Source organism: Podarcis muralis, chromosome 5 (genome assembly GCF_964188315.1).
Source record: "Podarcis muralis chromosome 5, rPodMur119.hap1.1, whole genome shotgun sequence".
Classification (NCBI taxonomy): domain Eukaryota; kingdom Metazoa; phylum Chordata; class Lepidosauria; order Squamata; family Lacertidae; genus Podarcis; species Podarcis muralis.
In genome coordinates, this window is record NC_135659.1 from 80,848,251 (window position 1) to 80,866,361 (window position 18,111).

Consider the following 18,111-nt stretch of genomic DNA (forward strand, 5'->3'; position numbering starts at 1 on the left):
ATTTTTGAACCTGTTCCCCTAATATATGCATTTTGTACACACCTGGGGAATGCACAAGAAAATTCAGAGAAGTGCGAATTTCAAAGGAAAGCTATGTTTTGGTTCACACATAGTTTCAGGAAGTGTCTGTTAGGTAGGTTGGCATTAAAATGCTAACCAGACCAAATTTCTCTGCCATCCATCTGGCTGGTGGACTGTTGCCATGGGTCACACCTGTCACTCAGCTCCCTTTATCATGTGCCCAGTACCTATTCCACCTTATTTCATAGTAAGACACATAAAATATCTTCTGTCATATTCTTCATCCCAACGCTAGCAATATCCAATGAGTTTAATGGAGATCTATCTCTGCATAAATGAAATCTGGGTTTGTCGGGCAGATGACAAGAGACTAGGAGAAGTTATGCATTGTATTCCTTCCAGTTGATAGCCTCAGGCGTGAGCCATAGGGCTGAAAAACCTACCAGCGAAGCAGCTCACCTATTTCGGTCTTACCTGTTCTATAGCCTGTGTTATTGAGGTACACTGCAAACGTGCGAATTTCATGCTGGGCCTGCCAAGATGGAGAGGAGCAGTTTTCATTGTTGGTGTAGGTGTTGTGATTGTGGACGTACTTCCCTGTGAGAATTGAGGAGCGGGACGGGCAGCACATAGGTGTTGTCACGAAGGCATTGATGAAGTGAGCACCTCCCTGTTCCATGATCCTCCTTGTCTTATTCATCACTTGCATTGAACCTGAGGAAAGAAAAAGCACCACCGTGTCATCAAAAAGAGATCGAGAGCTGAAAGCTCATTGCTCTGCTTTGTCAGAAAGTTTCTTTGCACGTAAGACAAAAGAAGCCACTTTATGATAAAAGGAGCATAGTTGTTTTAACCAGCGAGGGTGGAGAAGGCTGTGCCAAATATCTCTTGCTGGTTACATCTTCACAGTAGTGTAAGTAGCTTTGGAATTAAATCCCTCAACTTTTTTAAAAAGATCGTTTTAGGACTTAATTGCCTCATACTATATATATAGAATCCTAGGTCTGCTCAGGGAATATGCTACTGCTCAGTATGTGTAATGGTTCTAGGGGGTTGCTCGTGCGTAAGCCTGTGCCAACACCTGGCTGGGTTGCCTGAGTGAACCTTTCCTGTCCGGACAGCCACTCACCCGTGGCTGTCTCAATCGCTGGCAGAATCCGTCAGTGGTCGTTTGTTAAACTTCTTCCAGCAAAGAAGCTCTTTGACACCCAGTCTCCTCCTACTCTCCCTGCGCGGAAGCCTTCTGCGCAAGGAGGGCATAGGCAGCAGAGGACCCTTCCTCTCCCCGCTGGTCCCCGGCAAGGAGTCATGTGACCGCCTCTCTGATTCCCCCATCTGCCCCCCTTCTCCACTGGAGCTAAGCTGATTCCCTTCCCCAGAAGATGGGCTGCCTCTCCCAATCCCGGTACGCTCTCTGGGATCCCTCTGGAGCTTGCTCTCTCCCTCCGGCACTGATGGCGGTTCCCTGACAGTATGGCTCTCATGCTACCCCTGCGGCAGAATGTTAGCTACATTTTGTGTGTGTGTTTGTTTGTTTTTAAGCCAAACAATTTTCGGTGGTGTTTTTAAAAACAACAATGACGAAAACAAATTCTGTATCACAGTGAACCAGCAAAGAAAACAATTTGGGGCAAAGGAACTTCAAAACTATCACTTTGTTCTGATAATCATTGCTCTGTGAGTGGATTAAGGAAAGACTCAAGAGATGTACTGTTCTAATCCTCTTCTAATGCAATCAGGGAAAGGGGCAAAACTCAGCTGTAATGCTTTGCATGCTGAAGGCAACACTTTCAATCTACTTTTACTTGGGGAAGGTTCAAGTAGCTGGTGATGGGGAAAATCTGTGCCCAAGACTCTGGAGAGCACAGCCAGTCAGAATACACAAACTGGGTTAGAGGGACCAACAGCCTGACCTGATATATGGCAGCTTCCTAGGTTTTTAAATCACACAACTTTATTGATTTTTAGCACATAAGAGAAAATGCATAAGGTGGGTCCACAAGCAAAGGCGATCACAATGAACATACAGGTCTTGCTCATGCAACCCGAAAGGAGAGGGAGGGCGAGTCTTATGCTTCCATGCGCCTCATCCGCATGGAGGGAAGAATATAGGAATCAGTGCAATAGAGTGTTTATCCGTACCCTAAGTGAGATACTGCCTCCTCTTGGAGGATAAGTGCTCAAGTCCTCTCCCTACTTAACCCAGCCATTCCATTCACTTTATCTAATTATTCATCATCTCAGCCATTTTCATTGTTATTGAACTAGTTTCAGTTATTAGCATCCATTTTGCTTCCAATGGGAGCCATGGCGACTCTTCTGTTGCTTGTCACTTCTGTGTTTTCCATCCAACAGGCATGAAATTGCCATGGATTCTATGTATTGTCTATCTATCCAACAGATTAAGACCTGCTAAACTTTAGATGGGGGGGGGGAAGAGTCCTCGTTTTGTAGGCTGCTTTAAAAATACTCACAGGCTGATCCACAGATCACTCCAAATACTAGTCTCTCTCTCTCTCTCTCAACTAAAAATAAGTTAAGTACAAGGAAATGGGGAAGGTGGGGAGGCAGTGTGGACTGGATTAAAAATGCTTTTCCGGGCCCAATTCAAGTTTCTCAAGTTAGTGTTTAAAACAACTTAGCCCCCAAATATCTGAAAGATGGCTGACTTCCCACCTAACTCTCCTAAGTGTTAAGAGGGTCCCTACTCCTGATCTTAATAGTTCCACCTCACTCACAAGCAGGACTTTTTTTTTCTAGAAAAAGAGGTGCCAGAACTTGCCATGCTGACCACAGCCTTTGGTGCTCAGAGAGGTGCCGGAACTCAGTTCCGGGGAATTCCAGCTGAAAAAAAAGCTCTGCTCACATGTTCATGAGAGAGAGCATTCTTTGTGGCAGCCCCCATGTTGCGGAATTCCTTCTCCACAGAGCTTCATCTGGCTTCTTCACCATGAAGCCTTCTGTGAATAATAATAATAATAATTTATTATTTGTACCCCGCCCATCTGGCTGGGTTTCCCCAGCCACTCTGGGCGGCTTCCACAAAGACCAAAAATACACTAAAATGTCATACATTAAAAACTTCCCTAAACAGGGCTGCCTTAAGATGTCTTCTGAATGTCAGGTAGTTGTTTATATCTTTGACATCTGATGGGAGGGCGTTCCACAGGGCGGGCGCCACTACTGAGAAGGCCCTCTGCCTGGTTCCCTGTAGCCTCATTTCTCACAATGAGGGAATTGCCAGAAGGCCCTCGGTGCTGGACCTCAGCATCCGGGCAGAACGATGGGGGTGGAGAGGCTCCTTCAGGTATACTGAATGGTGAAGATGCATCTTTTTACCCTTGCCTTTGACACCTGAGGTGTCTTTTTTTCAGGCCCCACCCTATTTCTGTGATTGTAACCTGTTTTAACAATTTTAAATTTTTGCAGCCTGCCCTGGGACCTGCTGGTGAAGGGTGAATAGCGCAATTTATGATAGTCGTGAACAGAGCAGATGGGTTCCATATGTTTCAATACTTCATTATGAAAGGAATGTGTACTCTTAGTAGGAAGTGATCAGACATTAAGAGGAACACCCTATAAGAATTCTGACCGGTTGCCATTGTCACTCTTTCCACTTGGGAATGCCGCCCCCTCGGGAATTTATCCCACAAGCAGTTGTAGTTCAGATTTCAATTTGTCCTTCAAAGGCTTTTCACAAATCTGTGCACCCCCATAATGGTTTCTATCGTTAGAATAGCGTGCAAAATTTCTTAAAGAATGGGCAGACTGGGGGAGGGAGGGAGAGAGAGAGAGACTTAAGCTTTTACAAGATATGGGAAGATTCTAAAGAGGTGGACATGCCTGCATTTGAGTGGGGCTCTCCTAAGCCATTTTGGAACAGACAAAAATGGCTCTGTATCATATTTGCAGCAATTATAAGATTTGTTATGCAAGACTGAAGCAGAACAGCCTCTCTTGATGCAGAGTTCTCTCTAGTAGCCACAAGGTCAAGTTGCCATCAACCTTCTCCTGCCATTGAAGAGATGCCTTCATGTTTGGGGAGATGCCAGTCCCACACCTGTGTGCCCTTAAGCCCCTGAACCGGTACAAAGGTGTCCAGTGAGAGCAGCCGCAGGCTATAGCATGCTGAGTTTTAACTTGACTAAAGCCTGCACCAATGTATTTTCAAGACAAGAGGCTCACGTTAGAGAATATTTAGCTGGCTGACGGCACTGGGATTTCCTTTTATCTCTCCATCAGCCATTCAAAGTTAGCAAAGGTCAGGTGTGCTCAATTACCTAAGTGGCTCTAGGCCAGTCTGTGCTAAAATGGCATCACAACCTAGTCCCTAAGAGAGAGATGACAGCCAAAAGATGCTTTAAAGTCTACACTCTGGAGGCCAACCCCCCCCCCAATAGATGAAACTAAAAGGATAATACAACGTGGATCGAGAGAGCTAGCTTTTCCCACTACGTAGGGATATTTGGCTAACCACCCTATGGCAGAAAGAAGAGAGATGTTATACATGTGATGAACAAATAAATAAGTGGGTAGGAAGATGCACGTGGCATGGAAAAATGTGATAGAGAAAAGTTTTTCTCCATCTCTCATAATGCTAGAATTCATAGGCATCCAATGGGAATGAATGTTGGAAGATTCAGGACAGATAAAAAAAGTATTTCTTCATGTAGCACATAGTTACTGTATTTTTCGCTCCATAAGACGCACCTTTTTCCTCTTAAAATCTAAGGGGAAATGTCTGTGCGTCTTATGGAGCGAATGTGTGGTCCCTGGGGCTGGGGGGGGGGACCTGGGCTTCCCCCGCCAGCCCCGACAAGCTCTGGGAGCAGCGGGAAGGCTGCGGGCAGCCTTTCCGCTGCTCCCCGACCTGCTCTTTGGGGCTGGTGGGGGAAAGCCGGGCTTGCCTTCACTGAAGCTTGGAGAGCGAGAGAGGCCAGTGCACACCGACCCCTCTTGCTCTCTAGGCTTCCAAGGTAGCCGCCTGAAGCCTCCAGAGTACAGCAGGAATTCCAGCTGCGCTCCGGAGGCTTTGGGTTGCCTTCACTGAAGGCGAAGCCAATGTGGGAGAGGGAGAGCGCGCAGCACCCTTCAGCGAAGCGGAAGGAGAAATGGAAGGGGCTCCATTTCTCTTCCTGCTTTGCTGAAGGGGCGCTGCGCAGAGAGGGGGAGAATATTTTTTTTCTTGTTCTCCCCCTCTAAAACAAGGTGCGTCCTATGGTCGGGTGCATCCTATAGAGCAAAAAATACGGTAACTACGGACAACACTTGCACAGGAGGCAGTGATGGCTGCCAAACTGGAAGGCTTTAAAAGATGACTGAATTATCAATGGCTACTAGCCATGATGGCTGCGCTGTGCCTGCATGGACGAAAGCAGTAATGCTGCTCAACACCAGCTGCCTTGAAACCACCAGGCAAGGGGAAGAGTGCTCTTGTGCTCGGATCCTGCCCAAGAGTTTTCCCACAAGCACTTTATTGGCCACTTTGATAACAGGATGCTGGACGAGATGGACCATGGGCCTAATCCAGCAGGGTCTTCTTATGTTCACTCCTGCACTAGATCAGGCTGTTTTGATGAAGACGGAATGAAAAAGGGGTGTTTTCTTTTGCCCACTCTCCATAACTCCATCTCCATCCTCCCTGATAACTATAAAATGCTCAGATTTGGGCATCCAGCCCTCTAATGCTATATCTCACAACATGGGAAGTCATTATAGAAGATGACACTGCCCCCGCCCCCCACAAAAATGAGGCCAGAAGAGCATGACAAAGCTCTCTGGAGCCCCAAGCAGGTGCAGTCCTTTTAGGAGTTGCACATCCTACTTCTTTCCTCTAATGTTGACGCTCTTCACCACCCATTTTTTTTTTTTTTAAATGCATGGCCATTTGTGGACCAAATGTAACTCTGAACACAGTTTGGAAGACACAGATACCAGCTTTTTCCTCTCCATCTTGTGAAGCGAACCCTCTCTCCCTTCCCTCAAAACCCAGGTCGAATCACTGTTTTGTCATTCTGCTATTAAAACGCAATTTTAAACAACCCCTTTAAATGGCAGAGGCATCTGTGCAGAAATAACACTACATGTTAACTCCCCCCTTGGGGACACTAACCTCCTTTAATAAAACCACTGTAATGACAAGGCCCTATATATCAACAGTCTTTAATACAGAAACATATGATCTAATCTACTTCCACAGCTTGAGAGCTGATGTGAAGTGACAGATCAGTGGAAGGTAAAAATCCAGGGTACCCCTTCCGTGCAATCTTAAATAGGCCAGCTTTAAATATTTTACAACAGCGCCAAGCCATCCAACAAAAATTCACTTCGTACTGCCTCCCAACACAAACTTTGGAGAGGCGGAAGAAATCGGATTCCTTCCTTTTGTAGGACATTGGTTGGGTGTTAATCGGTCGTTGCAATCTAAGCAAAACAGCTGCCTCTGGAGTAGGAAAAGCTTCCAGGCTGTCACCAATTTGGTTCTGATGTTACTTAGTAATGCTGCTGCTTTGAAAATGTGAGCATCCTATTCAGAAGGTGGTCTCCATTGCAAATAACTAAGCCCTGTTTATGTTTGCAAGCTCGTGTTGAAAGGGCATGGCGTAAGATCAGACATTTTTAGTTGACCCAGAGATAAAGTCTTTCTAAGAATTCGGAACTGCTGGAATTTTTTTGTTTGACATATACAGAGGAGACCAGTGTATCTTGGCTCCTTATGGGTGAATCAAGACTGGATATTTGCTTCCTTTCAGTTCTTCTGAAAAGAGAAAGCACCATACGTTCCTGCCCACAAAGAGGTTAATTTTCTAGTTTTCTGCACCAACAATACATCCGTGTTTATGTATGTTTGGTGCTTACTTGAAAAACATGCTGCGCTGTATCCTGCAACTGGAATTCTACATGATGCACATTACACAGATCTGTCTAGCTTATTCTGCAATTGCAAGTCCCAGAAAAAGGCAAGAGTTAAGGCACTGAAGCCTCCAGCCAGTATCCACAGCAAAATTCTGCTGAGCACCACTCCTGCGGGCAAGAAACTTGGTTTGGTTTTGCTGTAAAAAGAAAGTTGAGAATCCCAAGAGAATCCCAACCCTACAATAAGCCAACACCTATTTCCATTGTATGGAGAGGCCACAGAAAACGTTCAGCACATTCGGTTGAGATTCCTTCATAGCATGGGGTTGGATTAGACGAACCTTGCAGTCCCTTCCAACTCTACAATTCTATGGTTATATGATTCAGCTGCTATGTTTCCACACAATGATGCCACATGCTGTCAGTATCAAAGACATGCTTTGCAACAGCACCAACCAATCAGTATGATAATTCAACACAGGAGCTCTTTATTCTCCTGGACTAACATACAAGGAGCTTGTCATTTTTCTCATCAAGTATGGTCCAATAGACAGTACTTCCTGGATTTGGGCCTGGGAGACTAAAGTTCAATTTGAGTTCAGCAAGAGTCTCCTAGGACAGCCTTGGGCAAATCAAGTTCTCTCAGTCTCTCCCTCTCCAAAAATGTAACATGAGAACATTAATGGCCTGCTTCATCAGACTGGACTTATGATGACACTAAAGCATTTCACACATTACAAGGGATCTGCAGAAATGACTGGGGGAAACACGCACATCAAATAAAGGAAAACTGCTCCATAACATTGCAAGGCACAATCACTTACTAAAATAATGTTTTAATATTTCATAGAATCATAAAGCATAGAATTGTAGAGTTGGAAGGGATTTCGAGGGTCTTCTAGTCCAACCCCCTGCAATGCAGGAATCTCAACTGAATGTGTTGAATCTTTTTGCCTAATGTGGGGCTCAAACCCTTGACCCTGAGATGATGAGTCTCATGCTCTACCAGCTGAGCTAAAGTGGGGGGGGGGGGAAGAGAAGCAAAATTTGAAGTTGTCCAGCACTGTAAGAAGAAAAAAAAAGGTTGTGTGTTACAGCTCTCAACAGAGATGGGCTGCTTTACAAAAAGTTGCAATGCTAATTTAGCAACCCTTTGCAGAAGCAATATTGAAATTTTCACCAGCTAGTATCATATTGTCAGAAATCACACCATTATTGCCAAGTCTGACAACTTCAATTACCGAAGAGCTAGAATTAAATCCAAATGCTCCAAGTGAGTAAAATTTGGGAAGTGGTAACTGCGGGTGGCAAAGTCATCTCAGCCTCTGAAACTTTAATTAAATATCTTGTCATAAATACTTTCTAATTGAAGCTTTTCTGTAAATATATTGTCATCCAGGTTTTTTAAAAAATTGCTTCTAAAACAGGTACTACTGTCATTTCTTGCTCCACATTAAGACCAAACATTAATCTTTCATACCACATATTGAGCTGCTGAATAAGATTATAGACAACTTGCTCCACTGTTAACTTGTCCTTTTTTAACATCAACTGGTAACTCCTAAGACTGAAGGAAAATGAACCTATGGAGGTTATGGTGGCTCTGCCTTTGGGACTTTTTAGCTGTCCATGGTGGGTGGCTGTGCAGGTCTGGCTCATCTTTCATTGAAAATATCCCACCAGCAGAACGAGTTGCTGTTCAGGGATCTACAGGATAAGGAACACTCTAGCCACCAGTAGCCAAAGCTATTAAGTGAAGCAATCAGGCAAGCTAACACCAGTCCAGCTTTCATTGGTACAGTAAATATGTGACTGGGCTGTACAGCTTCAGACTGCAGGATCAACCAAAGAAAATATTCCCTCTAGTTCAAAAATTAGCATGTCACCATAGTATTCTCCCTGACATGCTACTGCTTTGTGTGGAATGAATGTTTTATAGAAAGGAGCATGCATTAAGCTCATGTGAACTTCATTCTCAAGTGAATTAAGTCATACAACCACTTGTACCACTCATTCTCAAGCGGTACAACCCAGAATTACCACTGAGAACTAGGCCTTCATTAATTTACTTCATACTAAAGTAACAACAACCCTGTATCTGATCCATACCAAGGCCTAGTTTGCATGTCACAGTAAGCCAACTATGGCTTACCAGGACTGCATGAACCTGCTTGGCCTCCCTGTTCATAGAATAATAGAACTGTAGAGTTTGAAGGGATCCCAAGGGTCATCTAGTCTAACCATCTGCAATGCAAGAATCTCAACAAAACCTCTGCTTAAAAACCTCCAAGGAAAGAGTCCACCTCCAAGAGAGTTTGTTCTACTGTTGAACAGCTCTTACCATCAGAAAGTTCTTCCTGGTGCTTAGTTGGATTCTATCGTCTTGTAAGTTGAATCCATTGGTTTGAGTCCTACCTTCCAGAGAAGGACTAAACAAGCTTGATCCCTTTTAGCCTCCTCTTTTCCAGGCTAAACATACCCAACTCCCTCATAAGGCTTGGTTTCCAGACCCTTGATCATCTTGGCCGCACCCCTCTGGACACATTCCAGCTTGTCAATATCCTCCTTAAATTGTGGCACCTGGAGCTGGACACATCTAGACTACTCCAGGTGTGGTCTGACAGAGCAGTACTATCACTTCCCCTGATCTGGACACTATACTTCTGTAGATGCAGCACAGAACAGCATTAGCTCTTTTTTCTGCGGCATCACACTATTGACTCATTTTAAGCTTGTGGTCTACTAAGAGCCCTGGATCTTTTCCACATGTACTTCTGGCAAGCCAGGTGTCCCCCATCTTATATTTGTGCAGCTGGTTGTTTCTGCCTAAGTGCAGAACCTTATATTTGTCCCTGTGGATATTCATGTTGTTAGTTTGGGCCCAATTCATCCCGAAGCCCACTTCTGTCTTCTGCAGCATTAGCTACCCACCCACCAGCAGCTTTGATGAGCATCCCCTCAATTCCTTCATCCATGTCATTTATAAAGACATTAAACAACAACAGGCCCAGGACAGAACCCCGTGACACCCCACGGTGTCATCATCCAGGATGATGAGGTACCATGAATGAGCACTCTTTGGGTTCGGTCCGTCAACAAGCTACACCCCCTTCCCCCAGCCACAACAGTTCGTTTTAGCTAAGCTTGCTGTAGCAGCTAAATGTGTCATCCAAATGTGTGGTGGTGCTTGAACTCTTTCCTATTTAACCACGGTCTGTAGCCAGGAGGAGAGCACTTAACCATGAAATCTGGGTTTTTGACACATGCTAAGCCAAGTCTTAATTGCCATGTGAAGCTAAAAGGAACAGGAAAGTACAAAGCACTTACCATATCCACCAGTGCCCTTGTGGTAAACCACAGTTTGGCTGAGCATTATATCCAAACGCAGCCAAATTGTGATGCTAGAAATTCAACCATGCAGGTGGCCTATCATCACATAAGTCCATAATTTTTCATGCCTACCAGACCTCTTTTTTCCACTATCAAAGGATCAATGTATTAAATAGCAACTGCCTGGTTATTACTATCATACACACATACTGAGAAGCAGCCTCTGAGATTGCAATCGAGAAGAGAAGAGCATCAGCTAGGGGCAGTTTAACCCTCTTGCCTGCCTGCCCAAGCAGCTTGAGAAAGACGATTTTGAAAGGACAAAATGAGGATGGGGAAGGGTTAAGGTCTGGTTAAGCAGGCAGCCTCCAGTGGCGGCTTTCTATTAAACAAAAATCAAGAGATCATTCAAGCGTCTCCAATTTAATGTCTACTTTGGCCCATAGGAAGTAATAATAGCATGGGAGCTGGCCACTGCTGGAGAAATTGGTCTCTTTAGTAGCCTTAATTTAACAAGGGTATAGCAAATTGGAGGCCAACCAAGCTTTAAAGCATGCAATATGAGGAAAGATTAAAAGGAATTTGATATCAATCTCCAACTATTTAAAAGGCTTCCAAAAAGGAGACAGGTGCCTATTGTTCTTAACTGATATGGACATGTAGACAAAAAGGCAGCAGGTTGCATTCAGGGAAAGCAGACTTAGATTAATCCTGCATGGCCAATAATGCTTATTTGGAAGAAAGTCCCATCTAAATGAATGGGTCTTATTTTCAAGTAACTATTTCTCATTCCTGCGCATTCTATTTTATTTTATTAGTTGGTTTTAAGAAATGTTTCAATACAACAATAGCATTTTATTATCACTGTAAGCAACCCGGTTCTTGGTTTTGGGGGAATGTTGGTCTTTAAATGTTTCAAATAAATAGAAATATCATTAGGAAAGAACTGTGTGTGTCCTCATCTCCAGAACAACTGGGGAATGAAACCGATAACTGAAGACAGTTTGAAAGCACACACACAAAAAATAATGTTGTGAATTAGATATTGCTTGATAGCCTTTCTAATTCTGACATTTCTGCACATTTTTCCAGCTTTTCCTTTGTATTTTTGTCATGCAAAGCTCGTAGACATCAATATCAGTAAAATTATAAACATGCTTACTCATAATTAAGTCCCACCTAGTTCAGTGGGGCTTGTTTCCTAGTAAATGTGTTTAGGATTGCAGTACAAGGACATAAGAAAAGAGTTCTGCTAGATTATGCTAATGTCCCATTTAGTCTTGTATCCTTCTCTCACAGTGACCAACCAGATGCCTATGGGAAGCCCACAAGCAGAATGATGATTGTAGCAGCACTCTGCCCACCTACATTTCCCAACAACTGCTGTCCAGAGATAAATTGCCTCTGACAGTGGAGGTAGAATATAGCCATCATGGCTAGTAGCCACTGAAGTTTGCACTGAAAGTGTACAAGTTCCCTTATATTCATGCATAACAATGCAAATTTTTCTCAAGTGTCTGGATTTCTGCATTTCAGGAGAAGAAGAAGAGGAGTTTGGATTTGATATCCCGCTTTATCACTACCCTAAGGAGGCTCAAGGCGGCTAACCATCTCCTTTCCCTTCCTCCTCCACAACAAACACTCTGTGAGGTGAGTGAGGCTGAGAGACTTCAGAGAAGTGTGACTAGTCCAAGGTCACCCAGCAGCTGCATGTGGAGGAGTGGGAAAGCGAACCCAGTTCACCAGATTACATCCACTGCTCTTAACCACTACACCACACTGGCTCTCAATTGGGTCTGCAATTTTTCCCCTTTCTTTTCATGTTTAGATGCCTCCAGAATCTAGAACCCAACATTTTAAGAGCACTGAAGTCCTCAATATTTCCCAATATTGCACATACTCACTTGTTAAATTTGTGCCCCACCTGTACATCACATGGCCCTCCGAATGTGCTCCATTAATGTCTCATAATTCCTATCACTGCAGCACAGCATGAACAAGCTCTTCCGAAAATCAAGTTCACTTCCACTTGATAAGAGATACAAACTGCAACGGGCACATTGCATCTATCACAACACTTTAACTCAGTGCGTCCATTCTGACTGATCTAGTTGGACACATTTGCCTAAAGCTTTAGGCAAGATTTAAGGAAAAATCTTATTTCAAGCTAATATGTGGTCTCCTGGATCGTCTAATGAGGCCTGAGGAAGACCACCCCCTGGCTCCACGAAATGCATTCTCTCTGGCCAGACCTTAATGTGTGTGGACACACGGGCCATTGTGCTTGAAATTGGCGAGAGACAACAGATCATCTGGTGAAAGGAAGTACACCGCCCAGAGGACTTTGACAATTGCATCAGAGACAAGCAGGCTGGCATAAAACAGATCGTGATAAATTTTTAAGGACCACCCTCTGGATTTTAGTCACAGGAGACTGAGATAATGTGCACAGCTTTTTGGAATATGCATTATTGAAACGGGTCTGTCTAGCTCTAAAACACACCACATTCTCACCAAAACGGTGAGATAAAAACCTTTCCTAACCTTGCTGAATTTAAACCAGGATGCAATTCTTCCACCCCCCCCAACTGCAGTAGAGATGCTCTAGTCACTTTACGAATTTAAAAATACATCTAAATGTCATTTGTGATTAAAAAAAATGAGGAGCATCATAAAAATTATGTTTCCTTTGTTAATGCCTATAGCTGCAGGAACTGAGTGTTGCTTCTTTGGATTTCTCTTCCACGAAAATATGTTGCGCAACATGGAAATTCTATTTTAATGCCCCTAAAGGAAAAACAGAAGAACATGCTCACCAGCAGGATATGTATTTCTTATCCATTAGAGGCTGCAACAGCATAAAATGAACAGCAATGAAATCTCCCAACACTTGCAGGCTGTGCTGCAGTCCTATACTGTACAAGTACAGTGGACACTCAGGTTGCAAATGTCATCCATGCGGGATGCACATTCGCAAGCCGCAGCATCCGCAACCCACAGCGGTGCATCTGCGCACGAGCGGGTTGCAATTCGGCATTTCTGCGCATGCATGACCACCGAAACCCGGAAGTATCCCGTTCCGGTACTTCTGGGTTTCGGCGGTCCATAACGCAAAAAAAGCAACCTGAAGCGTCTGTAACCTGAGGTATGACTGTATACCTAGACGTCCAATTGAACTCAGTGGGCCTGTGGAAAACTGCACTTTCAGCTACAAAATATATGTTCAAGCTAGCAGCCACTTTTTAAACCATGTGTACCAATTCCAACATTTCATAGTTCAAAATAAGGGCATGCTTGTAACCTCTCAAGCTATGAGTCACTGCCCAAGGCATCCCCTTGCCATCACTGTGTGCTGCAGCATTCAGCTGAATGCATGGGACACCAGAGCAATCAATTGTCCGCATATTGCTGTTTGCTCCCTCCATATTCATCATATGTGAAATAGTCTATGAGGAACTTAACTGGAACAAAGTAGCTCTCTATCTAATACGGAATGACCTGACATTAAACCATTCCCCCCCCCAATCTCAGTTACTTACACCACTCCCCAAATATTAATTTAGGAAAGAAAATCCCAATCACTTTAACCACTGCTCCAAATTGTTATCGCAAAACCAAAAGCCTTATTTGATCTTTGTTATCAACTGTTACGCCTTCCACTTGCGAAATTGGCCATCAGCATCAGAAATGAAGGTGAAATCTTGAATTCAGTATTTCTTGAGCAATTACAAATCAGGTACGCAAAAGACAAGAAACGTTTTTTTTGTTTTTGTTTTAAATCAATCTTGTATTGCTGAAATGGTTGATATTTGCAGATGTTCATGTACTTTTAAATTTTATTTCTATAGTATATGGATCATCAGCCAGACAACAAAAGTGGGTTTTGCAAGTCCTTATGGTTGCTAAGAGACTTATACTACCATCCATTATGCAATGGTCTGAGGACCTCACCACCCTGGCTACATTTGAAATATATATTTCATATAGTTTTCAGGTTTTGTGTGGTTACCTATGTAGACATCTGGAAAGCTTAACTTGCATGTTTAACTTCAGGTATAACTTGCATGTTTAACTTCAGACTCTCTCTCTCTCTCTGTGTGTGTGTGTTATTAATAGTATTCCTTACAGATTACTTATTTTACTTTATTAATTTATTGTCTTCAGTTCTTTTTAATTCTCCTTCCTTTGTAAAATTAGCAAACAAAAATTAAATGATTTTTTAAAAGATAAAATGAACACAACAAAATTAAGGAGGAAGAGCCTTGAGGTCACCTTTTAATTAATATAATTTTTTAAAATATATTTTCTCTTCATTCTACTACTTCCAGTTTATCCCTTTATTTGTGTGCGGGGCTGGGGTCTGTATGTTTGTTGTGCGAGATGATTCCATGTTATTATCTGTACGAGAGACATAATTAATTCAATTTTGACCATCAAAAGGACAACTTCAGCTCATCCCTCCTTCTCCATTGTTCCATACAGTGCATCAGCTGACTCAGCAAAGACACACTGCACACAGCCCTATTCTGATTGTAGACAATGGAATTGCATCAGTGGTAGACTCCACCCTTATCTTTACGAGACTTATATCCCATGATGGCAAACACTGGATAGTGAGAGCGTGGTGTAGTAGTTAAGAGTGTTGGATACAGGTAACTTGCATCTTATGCTTATTTAACATATGCTTACAGGACTTTTGAGAGGAGGTGGGAGGGCTCTAGGACCCTGCCAGAGCCTTTGCACTGAGTTCCCAAAGTCAGGTAAGCAGTGGGCCCAGCTCCAGATGTTCCTGGCTTTGTGCATTTTTGCATATGTGTGTGGACCACTGGGACATAACCCTGCATATTTGTGAGTTACCCGTATCCGAAAATGAACAAAGCATGCACAAAGTGAATATACACGTCACTTGCAATGTCAGGTGTACCTGGCTTTCAGCTTAAACAACTCCAGAACACCTGGTTACTAATGAACAATAGAGCAAAGGACTTTTATTTAATTGTAAATATTGGCAGTTTTCTTACAAAAAAAAAAAAGGATTAGGAACTGTTTGATGATCCTTTGTACTCGGACCCTTTTTGCAATAGTTTATTCACAGGCTGGAAGTTTGGCTGTTATAGCTCAGGTATGGATCTACTGTAGATGAAATTCTGCACCGAGGTAGGCAAAAGTGAAACCCATTGCACGTGTATCAATTACTGTTAATCAAACCTCTTACTGTTAATCAAACCTCTCTGGCTCTTACCAAGTTCTACATCCTGATCATCAGTGAGGACAAGGATGATGTTTGGACGGATATTCCTGCGGTCCCTTTGAAACCTTCCCTTCAGACGCTGATTTAGCAGGAAAGCTGAACTGTCACCCAGCAAGGATAAGAGAGTCATTGCTAATAATCCCACGGCGATGCTACGCTGTGCCATATTGCACCGATTTTGAAGAACATGCAAATAAAGGTGAGGGGATGTTGTCTATTTCTTCTTCAAAGGCAGATCTAAGAGCAGGACAAAAGAGAGAGAGAAAGCAGGTGAGTATGGATGTGGTGAAAGTCTCAACAAAATATATAAATCATTGCTTCTAATGCAAAAAACCAACAACACATTAAGAGTTAGTTCCTTCTTTTAAGGATGAAAACTTTAAAAGGCCTATAAATAACCCCACACCATCTGCACCCTAACCACACCACTTGTATCTGCTAGAACGCAGGGCCAATTAACATTGATCAAGTGGTAGGAAAAGAGCTTTCTGTAAAAAGGCAGTGGACACCCATGAAAAAGTAATTGTCTACAGTAATTTCCCAGCATGTGCCCTCTAGAATGTCCTCTATTTTGAAGGCATGCATCTCCCCCTTCATGCTTTAGCTGATCATTGTAATGGAACAACTGTGCAGTACACAGCAAACACAACACAGAGTTCACCAGTTAAACAAAAAAAAGCCTTCAGTATTTCCCCCCCTACACATCCATGTACACACACACACACACACACACACACACCAATATTTTTTTTAATATAAAAACAGATCATTTAGTCATATCTAAGAAGCAGAAAAATAACCTGAAATGTTGAATGGGGTTTATAAGCAAGTCCAGAGCAAGAATTAAGACCCTCATGGTTTACACAACAGCCAAGTCTCTTATTTCCCACATCAGTATATTATAAAATTGTCTATACTCAAGTTAATCCCGTGACTTTACAGGGAACACCAGCCTCATGCTCAGCTCCACCCTGGTGGAATGAAAGCATGCCTACTTATACCACAACTAGATTTGTTTCCATGTGTCCCGAAAAATACAAATTATTTAGGAAAGCACTGCAAACACAATTCTGAACAATTCTGTGGGCGGGTGTTTCATGCTATGTCACCCAAGATCTGGGTTATTTCCACAGGGCAATGGGTCCATTTTGAAAGGAGGAGACAAAACGCAGAGGTCTCATGCCAAAAACAAAACAAACACAAGCACACACACTAACTGCCAAAGACAGTTATTTACTGTGCAAAGAAGCATGCTTGTTATAACTTTTCTCAGAGGTTCTTAATTCCATTCCACTCCATAATGTGTACGCACTCTCTTTCAGTTTCCCCAGGCCTCTCTGCCACATTTCCTAGTTATTCACCTTTTCTCTATGCACCCCATGGCAGCTGCTACTTTCCCCCCATTCGTGTCACCCTTTACTACACTTGTCTGTAACTCAGTCTCACCTTTATGCCCTTTGTTCTTTCCTGGCCCAACAAGTATCCTTTTATCTTTCTCTCCCCACTACCCTCTCTCTTGGGGGCGGCGGCAAGAGGTGAATAGCAGAGCACATGCTTTACATGTAGAAGGTCCCATGTCCCTAGCCTATCCAGGGTGGGCTTTGAAACACCCCAAAAGAACTACTGCTGCCAGTCAATGCAGAATAGACAGTACTGAGCTTGATGGACCTATTATCTGATTCAGTGTAAGGTTGTGCCCTATATTCTGTTTCTCTCCCCTTCAGTCTTTTTGCATTGCATTTTAACCCACAGCTTCAAAGGATGCTTTCTTATTTCTGAACTCTTTTTTTGTTGTTGTTCCTAATATGGAAACCGATCCAAGGAAATCAATTAGTTGCTTAAACTCATGCTAAGGTTTGTTTAATCAAGTGGCACTCCTAAAAATTACAGAAGCAGCCGGAAGGCTGATGATGGGTGGGGAATTCACCTGCTCAGCTTGGTTGGGTTTTTATACCCCTGCCCTATAAGGTCAATCAAGGAGAATCTACGGGCTTATAATCATATGCAAATAGAAAGCATTTCAGGATGCAGGAGTAAAAACCACAGCAGCCTTAATGGAACAGGAAATGCTCCATTCTACCTCTTCCAAATGCATTATAGTGGAAACTGGAAACCATTGTTTTTGCCTCCAAGCCACAGTACTAATTTTGGGCTACAATTAAAAACTCTGATGCATATTGTCCCCCATCAATATACGAATGTTTATATACATGGTGGTTGCTTTTTACTATCAAGCACAAGCTTGGCTGAGACATATGTATGAGAGAAGTTGCTGTAAAGAATGGGAAGGCAGGGTTTCACTTCCTGCAAGATGGATCCGTCCTTTCCCATTTCCTTTAGTAACCCAGTTCCTGGATCAGACATGAGAAAGAGAGATGAGTTTAGGGCCAGATAAAAAGCAGGGCAGTCCAAATTAAAGGAAGGTGTCATAGAACAATTGCAAGGGTCCAGACAGGGTGTGTGCATGTGTTGATTTGACCCTAGCCTATCACTATCCCACAGCCTTTTAAGCCAGCCCACAAAGGTTACTAGTGTATCAAAAACTACTAGCCGGCAGGGATGTGGGGGCAGAAGATGGGATAGGGAACTGGGTCCTTATTGCAGCAGTCCACTGCATTTCTATGCTGGTGCAGAGGAGAGGGCTTATCTGCTTG

General features: G+C 43.2%; 1 protein-coding gene across 8 annotated transcripts in view; it reads right to left on the reverse strand.

Moving 5' to 3' along the window:
• The window catches only part of SULF2 (sulfatase 2), a 284,708-nt gene that overhangs the window by 76,627 nt on the left and 189,970 nt on the right, over positions 1–18,111 (reverse strand). For all 8 annotated transcript variants that reach the window (XM_028735142.2, XM_028735145.2, XM_028735140.2 and 5 more), the window contains 2 exons: positions 15,449–15,694; positions 496–735 (listed from right to left, as the gene is read on the reverse strand). In XM_028735142.2, the coding sequence (XP_028590975.2) occupies positions 496–735; positions 15,449–15,623 (415 nt within the window). In that variant the 5' untranslated portion in view covers positions 15,624–15,694. The remainder of the gene's footprint in view (positions 1–495; positions 736–15,448; positions 15,695–18,111) is intronic.